The 24,271-nt window shown below is 42.3% G+C and overlaps 1 protein-coding gene across 2 annotated transcripts in view; it reads right to left on the bottom strand.

The window, feature by feature from the left end:
• The window catches only part of HOPX (HOP homeobox), a 28,004-nt gene extending 21,685 nt beyond the window's left edge, over window positions 1–6,319 (bottom strand). Inside the window, exon 1 of one of the 2 annotated variants that reach the window (XM_042455775.1) lies at window positions 5,707–6,319. Coding sequence is in view for 1 of the 2 variants with exons in the window: in XM_042455774.1 (XP_042311708.1) it covers window positions 3,772–3,816 (45 nt within the window). In the remaining variant the exon portion in view is untranslated. Of the gene's footprint in view, window positions 1–3,771; window positions 3,902–5,706 lie in introns of those variants that run through there. The other variant, XM_042455774.1, reaches the window with a different exon arrangement.
• Window positions 6,320–24,271: the final 17,952 nt, after the last annotated feature.

Below are 24,271 nucleotides of genomic sequence, written 5' to 3'. Positions count from 1 at the left end.
CAAGCCCTTGCCACACACCCAGAAGCCAACTCTGCCCACACATCTACTCAGGAAATGTCATCACAGAACCCAATCACATCACCCACAACTTTAGAGGTATTTTCACTTGCTCATCCTCTAATGTGATATATGCCATCCCCTGTAAATAATGCCCTTCAGCACTCTACATTGTGCAAACAGGCCAGTCTCTGTGCCAGAGGATATATGGACAAAAACCAGTTGCAGAACGCTTCAGTCTTTCTGGACGCTCCATCTTGGACCTCAGAACAGCAGTTCATGAACAAAAACAAAACAAAAACTCCAAAAGGAGGTTGGAAAGAGAAACGGCAGAATTGGGATATCTCCGCAATCTCCAGTCCATTGACAATGGTTTCCTGCAACACTATAAATATTATAACACTAGCTAACACCCCAACCCCATGAAGGCTCTCTTGCCCATTTTATCACAATTCCTTTTTAGTTCCCAGCTAGCATTATATAACAGGTATCCTTGGTATCCGCAAAGGTTTGGTTCCAGGACCCCCCATAGATACCAAAATCCGTGGATGCTCAAGTCCCATTAAATACAGTGGCATAGTAAAATTATGCCTCTTATATAAAATGGAAAATCAAGGTTTGCTTTTCGAGATTTATGCATATTTTTAAATATTTTCAAGCCATGGATGAATAAATCCATGGATAAAGAATCCGTGGATATAGAGGGCCAACTGTATTATATTCCAAGATTTTCCTCCACCATTCATATGGTTTGGTATTTATCTTGACTTGAGACAATATTTTCCTTCCCAACTTTATCCCCCACCAACCACTGAACTTGTCACCTCACCACCGTAGCCACATGTTCTGCATTTTTATTATTCACATGTGCACACACCTGCTCATTCATGGACATAAATACCTATAAGCACTTCACTTCTTGCATCTGAGTAGACTCAATCCACAAATGTCTTTCTCTCAGTTAGTCTCAAAGGTGCTGCAATATCCCTTTGCATACTGATCCAGACTACCACGGCTATGTCTTTAAAGAGAGATGTCTACCACAAAGCCTCCTTCATCTTTACGTATGTGGGCAATCACTGCATAGAGAAAGGCAGTGTACAAATACAATGGATAAATAATAAAAATTAAAAACTATTAAAGGGCTGTGGAGGGGGTCGCATCTCTGGCCTTGTCTTCAGCAATACACAGTTTCCTCCAGCCCCTCTGAGATGAGGAAGTCTAAGGAGGCAGTTTAGCACAAGGAGGTGGAAGCTGTGAAGAGATTAATCCTCTTCTGTCCATACCATAAAAGGCTGCTTCTCTGTTTGTTATGGTCTGGTCTGTGGAACAAAAAGCTTATCATATGCTAATTGTTCCAGATCAAACTATTGATAAAGGAACACCCACAATGTGGATTTCTGGAGCTCATTCTCCAGCCTACTGACTTGGCCTTCCCACCTGTCCATGATGTGGCCTGGGACCATGCAGCAGGCAGCCACTTGCCTAAAGAGGCAGGACTTTGGCTTCACTCACCTACATGGCACCTGGGAGGCCAACAGGTGTGCAGTAACTCCAAAACAACCCTATTGACCAGCAACAGCTACCTACATCACCCTCCTCGGGTTCACATGGGACCACAGTATGTCTCTATGGCCATCTGTTGAGGATGCTTTGATTTAGATTTCGCGCATGGCAGGGGGTTGGACTGGATGGCCCTTGTGGTCTCTTCCAACTCTATGATTCTATCTGCATCTCTGGCACAAGGCAATCTTCCAACATGCAGCTGTACCATGGGTACTTAGCTACATTTATACCCTTCATTTCTTCCAGTTAGCTCAAAGTGGCATAAATGGCTCTCCTCTATTTTCTCCCCACAGCAATAGCCCTGTGAGGTAGGTCAAGCCAAGAGAGTGAGAGTTGCCCAGGGCCACCCAGAAATTTTCATGGCAGGGGAGGATTAGAACCCAGATCTCTCACTTCTACATCCAACATTCTAGCTGGAGTACCAAACTGGCTCTACTGTAATACCAGTGCTGGCACTAGACCCATATCATGCATTTATGTATGCATGTATAGATGTGAGAGCTGGACAGTGAATAAAAACAGATAAGAAGAAAACCAACTCATTCAAAACATGATGCTGGGTAAGAGTACTGAGAATACAATGGACAGCCAAAAAGACAACAGAAGGGGCCTTGAACAGATCAAGCCTGAAATCTTCCTGAAAGCCAAGATGACCAAACTGAGGCTGTCGTACTTTGGACACATCTTGAGAAGATAAGACCCATTAGAAAAAACAATAATGCTGGGGAAGGTGGAGGGAAGCAGAAAAAGAGGAAGATTGCATATCAGATGGATAGACTCAATCAGGAAGGACATGGGTCTGAGTTTGCAGGATCTGAGCAGAGCAATGGAGGACAGGGAGTCTTCCCAGGGTTGCCATGAGTTGGGTTGACTCGAGGGCACTTGCCAACAACAACAAACTCAATATCAAATCCAGAGCTTGGTTTTTAGATTGCAACTCCCAGAATCCCTCAATCAGCAGAGTCAGCCCTCCAAGCTATGAGCAAAACACAGCTCAGATGCCTCCCACCCCAACTATGCATCCTCAGATTCTAGCTACTGGTTCAAACTAGTAAAGCTTCACTCAAGCCCGTAAAATTTCTGACCCAGAGGCTTCTGAATGAGTATCAATCCTAATTTGCAGTCGGGATGGCAATAAATATCTTGAACCAGACCTATTAGTGTTCACAGCAGGCATCAATCCTCATTATCTGTGGACAGAGTGACTACTATGAGCTGGTGTGTCCATTTAAGGAGAGCACGGCCAATGGATGGCCGGAAAGACAGATATACACACGTACACACAAAAATCAAGTTTTGAGCACATTACATTATCACTCAGGGAACAGCCCTATCTCTGGCCAGCTTACTGACTCTGCATACTGAGAGTCAAAGGAGACATTATCTTGGCCAGCCTATTGTCCTTATCCCATGCTCACTGAGATAACAGGGGAATGCGGGAGCTGAAGGGCACTTGCAGGGAAATGCTGGCAAAAGAGGTGGAGACATATTTAAGCCCTCTTAGGTCTGCCCTTTCTCCCTTGCAAACGCTTCTCTAGAAATTGTCTGTTGCTATTCCCCAAAAAGTCATTTCTAGTTTTGTTGACTGCATGGGGAAGATGGCCTGTAGGAGAGAACTGGGAGCAAGAAGAAGGATTAAGCAGGCCTATCTTGTCCGTTGATTCACCCCTGCAAACACCCCAAGACTTCCACATTGTGGTATCTCCCCACCCCACAATGATTTTATAGTGATATTGTTCTGCCCTCCCTCCCTTCCACACCAAAAGTCATACTGAAATTATAATTAAAATATAACTGAATGCAGTTACAGTTACAGAATCCATACTACAAGGATCTCCTGAAGCTTCCAAGACAGAGAACGATAATATTAATATGAAAAAAAAATGTTTTAGCTGAACATGTCAAAGGTAGAGATCTCATAGCTTCAAAAAGACATTTTGGGATCCACATCCAAAAATCTAAAGCATTACTGTACTATCATTACGACTTGGCAAACAGTTACCACAACACATGCATCTGAGGAAGGAGGCTCAAGTCTACGAAAGCTCATGCTACCACTCCTTTCTTTCAGTCAGTCTCAAAAGTGCTCCAAGATCTCTTTGCTTACTGAATTACCACAACAAATGCTCCACCGACACCACCCCAGTTACTGTATCATCTTGAAGGTCTGTCTGAGAATGGGACTTCAAACCTTACTGAGGATCTCACCTTAGCCCCCGTGAAATCTGCAAAGGTGCCCTGGGCCTGGCACATTTACACAGGTGGCAACTGGACATCTGAAACCTGATCTGCTAAGTTAGACTCACGTGGCAGTCCTTGCCAAAGTACCCTGCCTGGGCACCTGCCTCATGCATCTCCACTTGCTACCACCCTTTGTGCCAGCTGCCTAGGGAACAGCAGTGAGAGCATCAAACAAATATTGTCTGTCAGAAGGACTCATTTGAATGGCAGCCATGTGGCTGGGGGTTGCTTTGCAGAAACAATGGCATGCTTCTCATTTCACAGGGGAGAGAAAGCTTTTTGTTGGGTTCTCTTCTCATTCCCTCTGATTTGACAAGTGCATGCCTGAATAATGCATCTACCGTCAACAACCCTGCTGTGTTCAGCACAATCTTTCAATGGCCTGTGGATCAGGCTGCCTGCAACTCATCACTCAAGTTGCTATTCTTAGCCTCTGTTTTTCCCCTGCTTTTTCCATTCGCTACAGAACAAACTGTCGGCAATTACAATTCATATATGCTGGAGCGCAGGCAATCTTTATAGGGAAACACATTCAATCCCTCTACAGGGATCTATCATACCGGGACTCTCACAACGCAGCACTTTATTCACAGGGGTTCCCTCTGGATTTACTCAATGCACTAAATGGTGTATGGACACTAGCAGAATAAACTATGGCCACATTTGAAAAGCAATAATCAAACAGCATCAACCAAAAAGTGTCATTCCAACTTTCCAACATGCACTTTATCTGTGTATATAATGTAACCTCCCTTCTAGGTTTCTGCTTAGTTACTTAGGTGGAAGTGGATTGGGTCAAATACTTTTGATGGCTGATGGTTACTTGCTAGTAAAGATATATGCTATACCATGGCTGCTTATGTGATGGCTAAAGGTAATTTTTTAGCAATGTATCTGTTTCATTCTGGGCAGATGGAAACTTTTTTGTTCAGCTGCCCAGATTTGCAGCTGACTGACAAGAAACTGCCTTCAAAATCCAAAAGTATATATTTTGCATATAAAGGGACTCAAAATTAGCTTTACTATTCAGGGTGTGTTCCTCCTTTCCCCATTCAGTACATGATTTAAAAAACAACAACACTTTTTTTACAAAAGGACCGTAAATGTTGAGTACAGTACACTCATCTTCTCACAAGGATGTTCTAGAGCTTCCAGGAGCTCAGGACAGTGGGATACATCAGTGTTTTGAAAACTTTGTTTTAAAACTAAAACAAATCATAAATATTTGAGGTTTGAAAATTTCCCATTTTCCCAATCAAAGCAGAAATGGGTATGTTCCATGTTGGATATACATTTAGATTTCCATTTTAAATATGACATTCAAGCTGTGATCGCTTTGGACTTACTAGGAACTCTTATTTGGTTTTGCAAGCATTAAATATTAAATCTCCTACACACCAGAAGTTATGTAATAAATATTGTATTATTTCAGGAGTTATATTATAGATATCATAAAAATACCATGTAATGATGTTTGAAACCAGATGCTATTGCATGTCGACTATCCAAAAATCATTACAAAAAATATTAAAGTACTAATTATACAGGAAGGCACATTCATATCATTACATCTTCCCAAGTGCCACTTACATCTTCTCTTCCTAGGTTGTGGGACAGTGCTTAATGGAATTAACAATAATAAGAAGTGCAACAAGAGCAAAAGCATCAAAAAGTAGGAGCAGAAAGCTCTCCCTCTTGGAACATGCAACCTGGGAACATCTGATTTCCTTTTCTCCTGGATCATGTTTGTAAAAGTCCAATTCCTAAATGCCCTGGCTCTATTGCACCCTCCTGATTCCTTGCTGTCTGCCTCTATCCATGAAGCTGCACCACTGAGAGGACTATCAACTTCATCCTGGGCTCTGGCTCACATCAATGCATTCTTTTAAATCATGCACTTACCTGGGAAGCAACCAGGTCTTCTTTAGGCAGTTGATGTTCTAGGTGAATATTTAAGTACCTGTGGAGGCGGTGACCTCAATCGGCACCTGTGTATATGTGTGTGTGTGTGTGTGTGTGTGTAAAAATAAATGGAAGATATAGTGTGTGACAGGCAGGTGTGTGTGACTTGAAAAACCTGCACCACAGGCAGGCTGAAACTCCCAGCAGTTGCTTAGCTGTTCAGTCGCTCTCCCTGCTGGCAATTCAGGTTTGCCAGTCAGCTTCCTTATGGTGGTGGGGAATGGCACCACATCTATCTGCTAAACTCTTCTAGGTTGCAGTTCTCTCCACTCTTTGCATAAAACAAATCCAGATTCCTCACAAGCAGACGAGAAGAGTGAGAGCACAGAGGGAGTGGATTTTTGGCTTCGGTCACTGAGCTTGATGTATCATGGAGAGAGCCAAACAGAAATTGAGAGAGAGAGAGAGAGAGAGAGAGAGAGAGAGAGAGAGAGTTGCTGAGATGCTGCAGTCCTTTCCAAAGAACGCCCCACTGCCAAAGTAGATTGCATGAGCTCTGCTGGATTTTTGCCATGACAAGTGTCGTTCTACTCACTTGCCTAATTAACCACAAGTTGTTTCCCTTTGGGGATGAAATACACATGCTCCAAACAAACATAAAGGTCTGTTGCAACTCCAGCTCTGACACAAAAGCTGTTAACTCGGTTGGCGTTCACACCCTGACATCTGAGTGGAACCCACTGGAAGGGCGGAAGAAGTATTTTCAGCTCATGAACACGGTCACATGTTGAGCAGAAGCGAACACGTGTGATGACTTACCAGCCTGGTACTTGGGGAACTCATCTACAGGTGGGAGGAAAGTGCCACTCCTTGAGCTTTCTTGCCCAAGGCCCCTGATGAGCCAGGAGAAGTAGTGAACATCAGCTGTTGCCATACCAGGCATACATGGTTGAAGCAGGGCAGGAGCAATATCACAAGAAGAATGTCTTCAAATAATTGGCTTAATAGAGAGTCTGGAATAATTTCTCTCATGAACACTTAGGAGATTAATCTTCTTACCAGAGTTTAGATCAGTGATTCCCTAACTTTTTGTCCTCCAAGTGTTTTGGACTTCAACTCCCAGAAGCCCTAACCAGGTTGGCCAGCAGTCAGGAATTCTGGGAGCTGAAGTCCAAAAAATCTGGAGGACCAAAGTTTGGGAACCACTGGTTTAGTTGGTATTGGAAGCTACTGGATCTGACTCCTGGTTGTCAGTTTAGCTCATTGTTGTCTGCTTTGGCTGGCAGAAGTCCTCCTTGGTTTCAGGCAAAGGCCCTTCCTAACTGGGCCTGGAGTTATCAGGGGTTGGACCTATTGTTGATGTGTGCCTTCGATTTGTTTCCGACTTATGGCAACCCTAAGGCGAACCTCTTATGGGGTTTTCTTGGCAAGATTTGTTCAGAGGAGGTTTGTCATTGCCTTCTCCTGAGGTTTAGAGTGTGTGACTTGCCCAAGCTCACCCAGTGGGTTTCATGGCTGAGCTGGGAATCGAACCCTGATCCCCAGAGTCACAGTCAAATACGCAAATCATCACACCACGCTGGCTAACCTTTTGCAAAGAATATGTTCTGTCCTATCACTGAGCAACAGCTCTTACGATGGGATTCTGGTCAACTGAACAATTAAAGCAGGTGAACCGGCAGATCAGTTGTTGTCAAATATTGCATATAGGGCCACAGCAAATGGGCAGGAAAAAGCAGCTCGATCCTGAGTTTTCTGAAAGTGGGTTGAAATCCAGCTGTCCACACAGCTCACTCCCAAGTTGGGTTGAACAACCATGGACAGCCCGCACTATGCTGCATCAAGCTGCGGGTCTCGATTTTTCTCCACTTCCCCTACAATGCATGTGCACCATCACATGAACACCGCCAGTTACCTCCCTTGTCTTGCCCAGCTTCTATCCCATTGGACAACTCACATGATCCGTGGCATGCCTGACCACAGTCGCATGTGCAACGCACCACCGCTACAATACATCAGTGTGCTGAGAGACACGTTAGCAAAGCACAATAATGGAGGCCCTCCGTACATGCCCTCTTTCTCCTGCTTCTCCCCATGACCCCTTGTTGAACTGTCTGGTTTGTGTATACTGCAATTACATCCATTGCATTATTGGCAGCCTACCATGTTGGTCATACTTTCACATTTTTGCTTTCTTGGATTCTCGCAGTTGCATCATCCTGTTTATATGCTGGTGTGATGGTGCACATTTTTCATGTTAAGTCTGAATATCCGAGCTTCTTTTTCCTCCATTTTTTAGCCCCGGAACACAGCATCATTTTGCTTTTCACCAAGATTTGCCTCATGCATCAGCTAAACAGCTAACCTTCAAAGCAGTTTGAAGCCACTTTATTTGGACGGTGCAGACAACACCAAAGTTAAGGATGCTCACTTCTTTCCTTCCTTCCTTCCTTCCTTCCTTCCTTCCTTCCTTCCTTCCTTCCTTTTTATTGTGGTGCTGTCCAGTGGTGCATCCAGGGCAGGACAGGACCTTTGATACAACTCTGGGACACCACTCTGAAAGACTGATTTAGTTCAAAATATGGCAAGTGAAATGTCATTACTATAATCTAGAGCAGCGGTTCTCGACCTGTGGGTCGCAACCCCTTCGGGGGGTTGAATAACCCTTTCACAGAGCTCACCTAAGACCATCGGAAAACACATATTTCCAATGGTCTTAGGACCTGAGAAACATGGTTCAGGGACGTAGCCAAGCGGGGGAGGTCCGTGGGGTCCGGACCCCCCCCTTCCGTTAGATACAATGAATAGTGTGTGCCACCGTGCCCAAGCCCCATTATAATTGTGGCACTTAGTCTGGACCCCCCTTCCCAAAATCCTGGCTACGTCCCTGCATGGTTGGGGGTCACCATAACATGTATTAAAGGGTCGTGGCTGATCTAGAGGCAAAAAGCATAAATGGTTCTGCTCTTTCAGCAAAATACTACTGGCTCAGCTCTTCAGCTCTTTTGATAGTGTTCTGGTTTTAGATGTATTTAAATGTAAAGACATGTACTCTCTCCAAAGTATTGCATAAAGCCACCATCTCTGGGTGACCTTTTTGCAGATATGAAGCAAATCCTTCCTCCAAAGAATAAGAGAGATTTGCCATTACAGTTGATCTTAGGCCAGCTCCTCTGCTATTTTATCCAGTCGCTGCTCTGCTATTTTACTTAGTCGCTGGCAGCCAAATAGAGTCAGGGAATTTTAGCAGCAAAAGAAAAAAGTATGTAGTAAATGTTAGGGAAATGCTAACCTCTCTTTTCCCAGCCTCGGAAAATCCTTCCATGTGAGATCTGACCCTTGGGACTGAAGAAATTTGTAGGCTGATTTAGCAGACTGAACTTCACTTATGTCTAGTCTTTATTACTGTTCATTTCACTTTGTCTCATTTTCTTCCCAAGCATTGTGTCATTGCCCTGCAAATGTTTCCAGGATAATTTCCACGTGCTTATATTTAACACTACCTGGAGCCAGGCCTGGAGGACACAGCTCACTTCTTTTTAGTTCTGAAAGCAACCATAAATCTTGCTACTTCTTTGTATTCATTGAACGCATCCTTCTTCCCTTCACTTTCTGCAGTGCAACCCAAAAATCTGCCAGCCTAGACAATACTGGTCTTTGCCTAAAGGGATGCATTGAGTCTGAATTTTTAAAAGGGCTTCGGACTGCACTGTTATAAAACACCCAGAAAAGCAGCAATTTAAAGGGAGAGGTCAAACACAAAATGCAGCATGTGCATCTCTTTCCAGGGGAAAGTGATCATTTTGAGGATTTCTTTCTGAAGATCTTAAAAAGTCTTTTCTAGGTTTGAGCATTGAACTGTGACTGTGGAGACCAGGGTTCAATTCCCAGCTCAGCCGTGACCCCCACTGGGTGACCAAGGGAAAGTCACAAGCTCTCAGCCTCAGAGGAAGGCAATGGCAGACCTCTTCTGAGCAAATCTTGCCAAGAAAACAACATTATAGGGTCACCTTAGGGTTGCCATAAGTTGGAATTTCGGAAGGCACACAACAACAACAAGAACAGCAACAGAAGTAACTCTAGTCCAGAAACAGCAGCAAGCTGGGATACTTTTTTTATTTGTAGCCAAAATATACTGCCTTTGTACAAAGAGCTTTCATTAGCTAACAACCATTGATAGCCTTTTCTTCTTGAATTCAAGAGTTCAAGTGTTGTTATTGTTGTTGTTGTTGTATACCTTAGTTATTTCTGACTTACGGCAACCTTAAGGTGAACCTATCACAGCATTTTCTTGGCAGAATTTCCTCAGAGGCGGTTTACCCTTGCCTTCCTCTGAGGCTGAGAGAGTGTGCTTCCTCCCCAAAGTAACCCAGTAGGTTCATATGGCCAAACAGGGATTCAGATTCTGGTCTCACGGTGTCTTAGTCCAATCCTCAGTGTCCAAACCACTACACAATGCTGGCTTGGTGAATGTGTACCTTCGCCATAAGGGAGATGTATGTGCCTTCCATGTTAGACTAGCATGCGGGCTAAGCAAAGCTAGGCAAAGTTATTTGGGGGGACTCTAACTCCCAAACAGAGACAGTGTTGCATAGTGGGTATGAGCCTTGGATTATGACTCTGGTGACCAGAGTTCAATTCCTATTTCAGCCATTAAACCTACTCAATAACCTTGGGCAAATCACAGGCTCTCAGCCACAGGGGAAGGCTATGTCAAATCTCTGAACAAATCTTGCCAAACTAACCCCAGGATAGCTTGATTAGAGTCGCCATAAGTTCAACTTGGAAACAACTTGAAGGCACACAACAACAACAACAACAACTAACTCTCAAAATCTCTCAGCCAGCAGGGTCACAATTGTAGTCCTGTGGCCATGTTGGCTAGGTTAGGAGATTCTGGGAGATGGAGGCGATTATCACACGAGCACGTTATCTATTGGAAGATAACTGAAGTATAGCACTATAGTTCTGCACAGTTGTGCAATTGTGCTGTAACAACGAAATAAAAGTGAAACAAAAATGCAGTCACGTTCCGCATACAAAAGCCTATCATATTGCTCTATCATGATTGGATGTTTCATGCATCATTATCACACTACTACGCATTTCTGAAAAATATGGTTCCATTCCAGACAGAACAAAATAAAATTTCTGTATTTAACAATATGATATATATCCAGTTCAAATAAAATAGTGCCCTATACCTCAAAATGAGAGTAATCTACTCCAAAAATGATGCTAGCAATGACAGCGATTTGCCTGTGCCAAAGTGCAGTCTAGAAAAAGCTCCCCGATACCACAAATGCATTATTAGCTTCCATGCCTTCACAATAGCATTAATGACACTATTTCCCCATTAATAAGAAGTTGTGGGACAATTCCAGGTTATTCAGGGGAGAAGTACTGCATGAGTGATGTTGTGTGAAAATCTTCACCAATTGCGCTATAATAACAGGAGCATTCTTTTTTCTCCCATTTTATAACCCCATATGATAATCTCCCTAGTACAAAAAGCAATGTCATCTGCCTCTGAGCATAAGACCCAGGCATGCGCTGCCATGTCTTCATAGTCAATGTGGAATGCAGCTGTTCAGCAACATTTCTGTGCCATGACGCCTGTTTAGGAGCAGTGCTAAATGACTGCAACCAGGTCTCCTCCCTGTGCAGAAATTTTCTGGTGCAACTTCTCAATGGCTACAGGTGGCACATCCCAAAAGGACAACACTTATAGTTGTGGGAGCAGCGAGATCTGTTCATATGGATATCCAAAATAATTTATTTGTTCTGCACACAAATTTAAAAAATATGTCAAAATATATCAAAGGAGCACACTTTGTATTTTGAAGAATCAACAGCAGATCTTTGACACTACTCCTCTCTGAACATACAGCTCTCTCCCAATGTTGCTAGGGTTGCTTGCTGGTACTTGAAACCTGTCTGTCCAGCATACCCTCCTACATTTGACAGATGAAAACTGAGACATGTGAGGCAAAGCAACAACAGAGTGTGGCCAAGACAACAAATTAACAAGGAAAAATGACAAGCTAGGAGAGGGTGCAGCAGCTTTCTTTTGCCTGAGCTTTCTAGGGAGGGCGAGATTTCTTCCCCTCCTCTCCTCCCTGCTGAGTTAACTGCATGCAAACTCCTTTTGGACTTTTGCTACTAAATCCAGGGGTAGCTGTGTTGGCCATAAAGCAAATCCAATCAAAAGTCCACCAAACAGTGATACCTTTATTGCCAAAATGCACAATATACATGTTGCTGGTGGATTTTTGATTGGATTAGTTTGCTTCTATTGAAGCAAGCTGAGGACAAAAGAGGAAAGTGGGAGGAAAAGAGAGAAACTGGGACATTTTAAAAGCTGCTGAAAAAGCAGGATAACAGAAGATCAGTTGGGATTGTCCCTGATGAATTGGACCATTTAGAGGGTATGCCTTTCAGTACTTGAGGAGAGCCCAAGAGCAAAGACTGTGACCCTAAACTAATGTGAGGTAGAATTGGGGAACTGAGACCACTGGTTATCCAGGGACTGGATTCATAGGTACTTGTTCTCTTACAGGCAGAAAACATTTAAAAGGAAGGGAAAGCCTACACCTCCAGCCTCACTTGTTTGGCCTCCATCATCATCTGCTGTCCATAGAGCTAAGATGGTGGTCTTTCTATCCAGGCTTTCTATAGGAATCACCAAGGTGGCTTGCTCTAGTTAAGATAGCAGTAAAGCAACCATAATTAAAACAAGAGCAGATGGTCATTAGGTTATAAAAGCAGCAAGTAGCAGCAGTCAACAGGCCTTATCTAGAGCAATTTGGAAATACACAATTATAGTACTCTGTTTCCACTTTAAATGCCATGGCTCCATCCTATGAAATATTATGATTGGCACTTGAGCGGAGGGGTCATTTAGAAAATCTCAGTCAGGGAGGTTCTCTGGTGCCTCGCCAGACTACAGATCCCAGGTTTCCAGAGGATGCAGCCATGGCAATTAATGTGGAATCAGAATAATATAATCATAGAGCTGGAAGAGACCATGTGGTGGAAATTCCTTTTTGAAATATAAAAACTATAGAAAGATGGAGTCACCTTTGTCAGCCAGAGAGATAGCTTTTAAATAAAGGCTTGGAGTTACTAGAGGAAAGGAATAGTGAGTGCATCTTGACCTAGATGGAAGCTGGCACCAGTAGAAAGACATAACATAAACTACTGAGATAAAGACATTCAGAAGCAAGGTTAGAAGGGAAAGCCACTGAATTCCTAAAGGAGGGGTAAGGAGTGAGGATGCAGTTTTAATGTATGCATGTATTTCAGTTCTGATTGTAAGAATTCTATATGTTTAAATTGTAATTAGCCAATCAGGTGTATTGAAGAAGCCTCTTTGTCTTGAATAATATAAAAAGAGCCATTTTGTCTTGTTCGGGGTTCTCAGCTTTTGGAACTTGAATTCCACTGAGTTCAATGTTTTCCTTTGTCGACAAATGGAAATAAACTTATGGATTTTCAATTATTAGGTCCTCTTGCTAATTCTTTTGCTCTGCAAATCCTAGAAATCTAAGTTTCCTGTTACAACCACAAAGGTCATCCAGTCCAACCTCATTCTGCCATGCAAGAAGACACAATCAAAGCACCCACAACAGTTGGCCATCCAGCCTCTGTTTAAGAATTTCCAAAGAAGGAGACTCCACAACTCTCTGTCAGGATGTTCTTCCTAATGTTGAAGTGGAATCTCTTTTCCTATAATTTCATAGAATCATAAATCATAGAGTTGGAAGAGACCACAAAGGCCATCCAGTCCAACCCTCTGCCATGCAGGGAATCCAAATCAAAGCATCCCGACAGATGGCCATCCAGCCTCTGCTTAAAGACCTCCAAAGGAGACTCCACTACACTCCGAGGGAGTTTGTTCCACTGTCGAACAGTCCTTACTGCCAGGAAGTTCTTCCTAGTGGGGCTTTGCCAGACCTGAGGTGTCCTTCCAGGAACTTTGCTAGTCAGGACTAGCAAAGCCCCTCAGAGAAGAGCAGGGGCTGCAGGCCCATTGCTCCTCTCCCCCCATGGGCCCTTACAGGTCCCCAGCTGTCTCTGAGAGACAGCTGGAGGCCAAGGGAAGGGCAGGAGGAACAGGCGCGCACCCGTCTCAGAGACAGCTGGAGGCTGGGAAAGGGCAGGGGTAAGTCCTGCCCCCGGCACACATCTCCACCCCAGGGCAGAAGCTCCACCCCCAGCACACCGTACCAAAAGAGTTCGCCATCACTGATCTAGGGCATTATGAAGAACAAATCTAGTGGCTGCTGGGAGTTGGGAAGAGCACTTGTTTTTATTATAATGTTATTGTAAATAAAAAAAGTTGATCATCATATACTTGATTGGGTCTTCTCTGTATTTTCTCTGTATTGTTATGATTATTTCTCTTACATGGCCAAGTTAGTTGGAATAAAATTATTAAGTTGGATATTCAGTTTGGTCCTAAATTAACCTTGCTATTACTATTACTATTTATGGAGCCAAATGAAAACTCAGCAAGCAAAGAAATGATCAGCTTCCTTATAGGGGGATTTAAATTACCATTACAAATCATAGAGAAAACTGAAAACAATGAAAGCACTCTCTATGGGACTCTGGTAGCAATTCATTTGGAATATAATCCTGGCAGAGAAACCAACTGCACAGGTTGGAGCTCAGCAAATAGGAAATGAAATGCATGCATTCTTAAACTCTTGATATAATTTTGTACAGAGAGAGACAAAATGAAAGACCTTCAGTTTCACATGGCCAGTGATGCAAGATATACTCTGAGATACCCATCAGGCATATATGAACTAAAATTAATTGCCTGTTGAAATTATTTTAATACCAACTTTTAAAATGCACAGTTGGCCCTCCTCAGATGCATGGGGAGGAATGGAAAGACCAAGGACAGACCTATATAAGCAGTCTGTGTGTGGGAATGTCCATAGGAATGCAAAACTTTGTGGGTGTGGAGATGATGTGACAAGTTTCGTTTTAACAATGGCCGTTATGGGAAATGGCAGGAAGAACCATGTTGCCTAAAGCCAAAATGAGTGGATAATCATATTGAGTATTGGGTGTATTGTGGAAACCAAAAAGAAGATATGATGAATTGGCCAAGAGAGCCCTCCCAAAGCTAGTGTTATCATGTGTTAAATGCCAGCCACATCGTTGTGAGTTCGATCCTGGGGGGCTCAGCCTTCCATCCTTTTACAGGTCGGTAAATGAGTACCCAGCTTGTTGGGGGCAACTGGCTTATACACTGTAAACCACTTAGAGACTGCTTAGTTCAGCATAGAAATGTACATGCTATTGCTGTTGCTATTGTGATAGGAAACCATTGTCTCTGTTCAACCTGTTGAGGGGCTGCAGTTTGTGGATAAATTCCAGTTCAGCTGTTTCTCTTTCCAATCTTCCATTGTAGGTTTTTCCCCGGGGGGGGGGGGGGGGTGGTTGGACTGCAGAACAGTGAACAGTTTATCTCACCTTTTTTTTGGTTCCCACACTACATCCCAATACTCATTCATATGGCTATATACTTACCTGGGCTTTAGGCAACATCCTTCCTCCTGTCTCCGCCCTCCTGTCTTGTCCCACAACGACCATTGTTAAAACTGAATTTACACCATGCTGACTCTTCTAGCTATGGCAGGCATCCCTAATATGCAGCCAGTGAGTGCCTCTTGTCTTGGTTGGAAGGGAGATGCCTTTTCCTAGACATCTAATGCAATCTCTCTGGATTTTATGAAGGAACATCCCAGCCTAGAGCATCCCCTAGAGATGACTATCGAACCTGATTTTGAAGACCTCCAGTCAAGGCAATCTAGCTCAGCATTGTACCTCTCTAATGTACTCCAGGTATCATGTTACCTGACTTTGTTGTTATTAACAACAAAGAAAATTTAGCACATCTAAGTGTAAAGAGGAGGAGCGCTTGCCTCAGGTGAACAGGGGCAGAGAATGGCCAGAAAAGATTATGTAATATATTGATTGATACTAAGATATTGTAACATTATACAATGTCTCATTGAATTGTATAATTGGATATATTTTCAAGGTGACACAAAGGGTTTTACTGGCTTTGTTGATAGATCCCAGTGCTTTTCTCCACATGTCCCGGGGATCTATGCAAGAGCAGACAAGTTTCCTAGTTGGATTTTTGGATTTCAGCAGTTTAAGGACACTTAAGTGACCACAGATAATCTTAACCCATTTTGGATATCACCAGACATTCCAGCGATGGTTCCTGTTTTGTACTTTTTAATTTCTTTGTCAATTATATTTTATTTGGAACATCTGGAGGCTGGCAAAGGTTGTAAACACATTCACTCTCTCTTGCCACAGACTGATGGATGGATGAAGTGAAGCATTTTAAAATCACCTTTCATCATCCTTTATGGATAGCAGGGTGGTGAACAAATATAATGAAAATGATAAGAATATAAGACAAACAATAAAACCTCCAAAAACATATAATCATACTAAAAAGATGTAAAGCAATAAACCCTTGTGATGCTCCTGAGCCTTTGTTGTTTTTGTTGTTGTTTGCCTTCAGGTTGTTTCAGACTTATGGCAACCTTAAAGAGAACTTATGATGGAGTTTTCTTGGCAAGTTCCTTCCCCTGCTGAGAGAGTGTGACTTGCCCAAGGTCACCTGGTGGGTTTACATGGCCAAGCTGGGAACTGAACCTTGGTCTCCATAGTTCAACACTCAAACCACTATCCCACGCTGTCCTGAGCCTGCCATATATCAGAATCAAAGTCTAGTTTAGTACTACTTAAAATGGGGATCTGTGGACTAGTGCCGATTGCTTGCATCATCAGCTGCTGGTCCTTATAGAGCCCCCAGGAAGGGAACACAATTGTACTCAATGGGCACAGTACAGTACAGCTCCCTGACACATTAGGAGAAAAACATTGCCAGTCCCAACATCAGATAGCTGAAGAAGCATTGTTTTAGTGCCTGAAAACAACCATGGCATGGTGTGGAATTCTTCAGTTTTCAAGAGTTTCTTGCCAGCCTCAGTTCAAACAGTGGGGCTGGAGGTGGGCAGGGCCAGTGGCATCACTAGGGCTGGCATCACCTGGTGCTAGTATATGGAAGGAGACATCCAAGGAATACCAAATGCTGTGGGCCATATTTCAGAGAATGGCAAGGACAAACCACTTCTGAGTATTGCTAAGAAAAAACTATGGAATGTAGGGGTTGTTGTAAGTCAACAAGGCATATACACATACACAGAAATGTTGGGCAGTGGCATCACGAGAGTTGGCATCACATGGTGCAGTAACTCATGGAGTCACACACACCCCATTGACTTCCTCCCATCCCACACTGTGCAGAATCCTTAGTCATGTTTTATGACTATAAATCGTAATTCCTGTAACTCACTCAGTGGAATAGTGGTGACACAAAATAACTAGCAAAATTAAAGTTGTACAGTGGGGACTCCTTATCCATGGGCTTGCAATCCGTGGATTTAATCGTCCGTGGATGGCAAGCCCCATTGTTCTCAATAGTGGCAGGTGCATGCGGATGTGCTTGTGGGCACACACACATCATGCTGCCATTAGGGACAATGGGACATGAGGTCCTGTGGTTTTTTGTGTATGTGTGTGTCTGCTGGGGAGTCTGGAATGGATCCCTACATGTATCAAGGTCTGACTGTACCTTTAAATGATAATGACACACAGCCTAAATATATTTACATGTATGTAGTTTCATGTGGTTAAAGTTAATATTCAGGAAGATGTGATGTTCCTAAAGAAAAGCTAAAAAGTTTAGATTTTAAATTTTCAATTTTCAAATTTTGAATTTTAAAATTTAATTTAAAAAAGTTTCAAAATTCAAAAAAATATTTTTTATAACCTGGGGCCTCTCCTTTCTCCTCCCATTGAGCTTCATCCTACTCACACCATCTCTCCAGCATTTTAAGGGACACAGGCAAACACTGCAGTCCATATCTGCCAAAAGGCAGATACAGTGTGCTCGCGTCATATGCGGGAGTGCTTTATGCTGAAAGTGCGCTGGGAAAAGGGCCAGTGACCCATAAGGAGTAATGGCATGAGCACCTGTCACGCAGCCGCACCACCACATGCACTAGCCCCATTCATTTAAATGGAGCTCGAGCATAGGTGGAATTCCCTTTATGCGGGGGGGGGGAGGAGGAGGGGGTCTGCAATGGATCCCTCTCGTAAAGGAAGAGCAGACTGTATTTGGGGAACAGTGGTGTCATCCCCTGTTAGGGTGTCACCTCATGTGACCCGCACCCCCCTCGTGACATCCCTTGGGAAGGCTGCTCTGTTTGTGAGGTTGCCAGCTCCATCTGGTGGGTCACCCAAAGAAAAAGAAAGCTGGACAAGATGGACCTCTGGGCTGAGCCAGCAAGGCTCCTCTTCTCTTCTCACTAGTTCTGAACAAGAACTCCATGTTCAGAGGGAGAGTCTCACTGAAGGGTGCCAAATGTGTTAATTGACACATATATTTATTTATGCACAACTTTAGATGCTGTCTAGTAATAAAAGCTCTCTGGGGAGATGAGACATATTGGGAACAAGCCATTCACACTATGGAGACATACCGTGGGCTCTTGATATCTGCTGGGGTTTGGTTCCAGGATCCCTGTGGATAACAAAATATGTGGATGCTCACTGGTAAAATGGCATACCTTATGTAAAATGGCAAAATCAAGGTTTGCTTTTGGGAATTTATATATTTTAAAAAATATGTTCAAGCCAGGGATGCTTGAATCCCTGGATTAAAAAAAAATCAATGGATATGGAGAGCTGACTGTATTTATGCAAGCTTCTTGGAGACATCTCACTGACCACCCAGACAGCCCCATGGAAAACAAAATACTGGATAGGACGAAGCTTGGGTCTGATCCAATTATGCTGTTAATTAAGGCAGCCATGTACACACTGCCAAAAAAATGAAGATAAAGAAGATACAGATTTGCGGTTGTTTTGCTTGTGAGCTTCCACAGCTGTCTGCTTGACTACTGTAAGAAATGGAATAGCAGGCTAGATAGGTCCCCTATCTGATCCAGCAGAGCTTTTCTAAAGTTCTTAGACTCTCGTATCTTCTAGGCTACATCCATATGGCAGAAATAATCCAGTTTGCCACCACTTTAACTACCATGGCTCAATGTAGTGGGATTCTGAGAAATGTAGTTTGTTGTGATGACAGAGCATTCTGACAGAGAAGGCTAAATGTCTCACAAAACTAAAATGCTCAGACATTCATAGCACCGAGCCACGACAGTTAAAGTGGTGTCAAACTGGATTATTTCTGCAGTACAGAATGCAACCCTAGGGATTATTCAAATGTTGTTGTTTTTTTTGCGTGACTATGCGAATAATCTCACTCACGCATTCCAGTTTTGTCATTCACATTATTTTTGTAAATCAGAACCTGATTTCTGCGAATTCTGTTGCTCACATGTGTCAGCACCCGAATTAAGATGGAGTTGATGATCGATGATGGGAATGTATTCGAAACACGTTCAAGACATGCAGAGTTTTGTCCTGGTTTATCCAGGTCTATCCGCATCACTTATTCACACAGCTGACAATGAGAATCTTTTAGGAAACCTTGGGGAAAAAAACCAAGATTGATTTTCCTGGGTTCACTGTCTGAATAACACCCTAGTTCTGTATCTTTAAACCAGCAGTGGGCAACCTCTTAAGGTATGGGACCAAACCGCACCCCATCCTATTAATATACTGGTGGCTCCACCTATCCACCACTACTGTTGAATTTTCTGTGGTGGCTACAGCAAAAATGAACCTTTCCACCCTTATTTTTATTGTAAAACAAGTTGTACTGAGCATGCATGCATTTTTCTGAGGCTAAAAGCACTTCTGGGAGACTTTGAAGTATGCTGTTTTAACTGAAAGTGAAGCATGTGGGGTACACGCCTTGTTTATAAGGATAACAGCACTACTGGGAGATTTCTGGCAATGCTATCAACCTTGGAAAGAAGACCTGCATACTGCATACTGCATACTGCCTGCTTTAGAGTAAAAATAAGAGGAGAAAGGTTGGATTTGCTGCTATCACCTCAGGTTCTTCTGGACAGAGCAAATATATCAGAAGGCAGCTGTATTTCTTGCTGTATTGTTGGTGTATTGCATGCCTTCAGGTCGTTTCCAACTTATGACAACCCTAATGGTTCAGAGATTTGTTCAGAGTAGGGTTGCCACTGCCATCCTCTGAGGCTGAGAGAGTGTGACTTGCCCAAGGTCACCCAGTGGGTTTCACAGCTGAGCCTGGATTCTATATATTCTACTTTTTAAAAAATCCAAATGACATTTTGCCAACCACATGATGTTTTGGGCTATTTCCCTCTTTTTCTGCAGTTTTCTGAAATATTTTGTACATACCTGAAAGGCAAGACATTTTTTAAACCAGTACATTTCACAAATTGTGGACAACTGAAGTAAGTGTAGCCAATTTCTCATTCCCTTCCTATTTTGAGGATATTTCTACCCTCTTCCCTATTTCCCCCTGCATCCTTTAAATATTTTATTGCTTTAAAAATATCTCATTGGAGCCTTAGTGCTAAAGCAGTAGATGCCTGTATCCAAAAAGATCAATTTCTCAGCCAATTTCAATTTGTATTGGACCCCTCTCTCTACTACACAGGTTGAATAATACATTATGGGGATGATTTTTCTAAGCACAGCCTCTTACTGTTTTTGTGCTAAGGTACTAGAGTTTTTCTCGCCTAGTTCTTTATAGTTTATACAGTAGTGCCAAAAGGATTTATGGTGCCAAAATGATAAACTGTAATGGTATAATTCCTATGCAATATTGGACTGCCCTGCACTGAGTCACTGTGTGGAAATAAACAGCACTAGAATTGTTACAGTTTACTATTTTATCACTATATCTCTAAAAAAACATTTAAAAAATAAAGGATGCACTGGGGAATACGCAGATGGAGACCATGCAAAGACAATTATGGAAATATCAGACCTGTGAGGCAGTGCTATATAATTTTGTCTCAAATCTTGCCGGAGGAAGATATCTTGCAAGATCTCAAGCCTCCCTTGCAATTTTGAATCTTGTGAGAAACTAAAAAAAACACAACAAAAACATACAAGGTTTATGATGGGATACCATAATCTTGAGGTGAGAACATTACTCTGCTGCTTGAACGTCCCTACAACAACAACTGAACTGAGAAACTAATTGTTTCCCCTCCTTCATGATTTTTAACATGTTTGCCTGATGAAGAAGCCAGTGGAGCTTTGAAAGGTTGCAACATGTATGTTGTGCATTTTGGCTGGCCAACAAAGGTATAACTGCTTCATGGATTTTAGATGTTATTGCTGGATGGAGAGGAGAAAGCCATGCCAAAGATGATCCCAGCAAACCCAGTATTTGGTAGGTAAGATCTCATTGCTGCATGCACACCAAGTCCTCAGGTTGGGAGCACAACTGGCTCCAGCTCTCAGATATGAAATTTGGGGCCTCCTGTGCCATCCTGTTATGGGAATTGACTTTTGACTCCCAAATATAGGCTGTTTCCTACAAAATAAGGCTCCTGTGAACCCATTCACAGCCTCTCTCACAAGGAAAACAACCACAAGGGAATTGAAAAGTGCTGCTTTACTATTTAAGTCTTTTTTTTTAAGCCATTAGAGCACTGGGATGAGGAAATGACAAGACGCACCAAGAAGGAACATTAAATGGTGCAATATAAATCTTCACAAATTATCAGTCTGGAAGAGCCCTGAGTTGAAACTGTGGTAGGTGGCATAGGGGTTCCCTTGTGGAGGTGTAGCAGACACAAAAATAGTTGAGGATGACAAGCAGCCATCTCTGTTCTAAACCAGCCTTGGACTAGTTGTTGTTGCTGCTGCTATGTGCCTTCAAGTCATTTCTGACTACTGATAAGGGGATCCTATCACAGGGTTTTCGTAGCAGAATTTGTTCAAAGGGGGTTTGCTACTGACTGACTCTGAGACTGAGAGTGTGACATGTCTAAGGTACTTAGCGCCTGTACAGACAGGCCAAAATAAAGCTGCTTCAGGTCACTTTGGAGGTATGGTGTTTAAATGACACATGCATCTTAAGAGGCCAGAAGTTGTGCCAAAGCTGCGCTCCAGTCCTTAGGACTGTTAGGATGCATGCATCATTTAAACACCATACCTCCAAAGTGACCTGAAACAGCTTTATTTTGGCCTGTCTGTATGTGGCCTTAGTGAGTTTTCATGGTTGAATGGAGATTCAAACCCTGGTCTCTTGGAGTCCTAGTCCAACACCCAATCCACTACTTTGCTCAGACTCTTTCTTTGAGCAGGCAGTCCTTCAAATGCATGATATCTTCAAACAAGAGTGTCCTCTCATTGTCAAAGATTGTCCATTTATTCAAAGACAGAATTGTGCTCTGCCAAGCAGAAAACCTGGCTACCATACTCTTCATATAATCTTAGATTACTTTTTAATATCTCCCCCCCCCCTTGGTGTTGTGTTGACAACCTTCTGTAGTTGTAAAAACAATTACCAAAGAGCTTTAATGTGCACTTCAAAGGTTTGCAAAATTTTTACTGTCCTTGCCTCTGGCCATGGTAAGATGAAGGCTTTTCTCATTCTGCCTGTTGATGCCTTCTGTGGTAATGAAGAAAAAAAATAATCTTCAGAGAAGGGGGAAATCCTTTGGAGGGAACAAAACTCTGCTGAAATATTCAGATGGACTTTGCATATCAGTACATTCTCACTCGTGGAAGAGAAAAAGATGGAGGATGACTATGTAATTTTTCAGACGTTGTTCTCGTTAGCATGAGTTGAAGACACACAACAACAACAAACCATAGTATTTACTTGGGAAGATTTATTAAGAAGAAATTTGTTGTACTGTTTTCTGAATATAGTACAGTCCAGAAATCAAAACAAAAAATTACTCCTTCATTCCCCTGAATATATATGCTGGCCATGCTTAGCAGTGCTAATGAAAGTATTTTTCCCCTCTTTGGAAAGCAAAGAACAAAGAGCCATAACATGCTTTTTGGAAGCACAACTGGTTTTCATAAGGGTTCATATCAGAAGGAATACTTGGACTAGTCATGGAAATTAGTCCAGTAACATTCTTAATGAGAGCCAACATGGTATAGTGGTTTGTATGTCAGATTATGACCCTGGAGACCAGGGTTCATTTCCCCACTCAACCATGGAAACCCACTGGGTGACTTTGGTGAGTCACACACTTTCAGCCCCAGAAAACACCATGATAGGTTTGCTTTGGGGTTGCCATAAACTGGAAATGACTTGGGTCACCATAAATTGGAAATGGAGGCACCCAACAACAATATCCTTATTCTCATCTCATGTTGGCACAGGGAAACTGATGACTGAGAAATAATAACTAGAGCTCAAAAATGCTACTTTTTTGGATTACGGCTGACAGAATCCCCCAACCAGTGTGCCCATTGGCTGTGCTGGATGGGGAAGGACATTCTGGAAGTTGTAGTTCAAAAAAGTAACACACCTAAGCTTTGTTAATGGTCTATGTATTACTATGACCATCTCTTATGGAACACAGGCTGCATCTGCACTGCAGAAATAATGCGATTTGACACCACTTTAACATGTGGTGTTCCCATGCCTAAGCAGGGAATAGAACCCTGGTCTCCAGAGTCATAGTCCAATGCTCACACTATTACACTTTGCTGGCTGTCATGTGTATAATCCACATGTTTATTTATGGAATTTCACTGGTAAGTGCAGTGTGAGCATCTCTGAATGTGGGTCTATTTGTGCTGTTGCATAAGTAAATAAAAAGTTGTGAAGCACCTGTATGTTGAAATAAGATGTAAATGTTGCTCATATTCTTATTATTCTTATTCTTATTATTATCAGCGATGTAAATGCAGCTCATAATAATATTATTAAGATCTGCATTTACATCTCATTTCACAGTTTAAACATGCATAAACACAGTTTAATTTTTGCCTTCACCTCTTCTAGCTAAGGTTGCTCAAAGGCTTCCAGGGTTTTAAAATAATAATTGTTAAATTTAATGAGCTGTATATATCTTGTTCTGTATGTATATCCCAGTTACACACACTGTATTTGTTTTTAGGTTAATTTTTTTTAATTTTGAATCGAAACAACTATAAAAGATAGAAATTTACACACACACACACACACACACACAAAGAAAAATACAAACAAGCAATCAAACAAACCCAGAGAAAACGAATAAACAACGAATAAACAAGAAAATATATATACAAGCAAATCGGAACGAAAAACATGCAAAACAAATAGGTAACAAAACAACTTACACCTAGACACCCCCCCAAAAATATTTACAACAGATTATATCACACACGTACCCCCCCCGAACTTTCCGCTCATTGTTGATGACATTCAAGTTAATTTTATCCTATTATTACCCCTCTTTAGCTTACAGTCTTTTATTTAGAGTTTTAATTACAATGGGACTTAAAACAGAAACAACCTTTGAACACAAGTTAAGGAACAATTAATATAAGAGAGAAAATTCACATTATCTGCATAGTAGTCAAACTTGCACTGTTTTTCACAAATATA

Source organism: Sceloporus undulatus, chromosome 2 (genome assembly GCF_019175285.1).
Source record: "Sceloporus undulatus isolate JIND9_A2432 ecotype Alabama chromosome 2, SceUnd_v1.1, whole genome shotgun sequence".
Lineage (NCBI taxonomy): Eukaryota > Metazoa > Chordata > Lepidosauria > Squamata > Phrynosomatidae > Sceloporus > Sceloporus undulatus.
The sequence above is the reverse complement of the archived record's forward strand: the minus strand, read 5'-3'. Positions and strand labels throughout refer to the sequence as shown.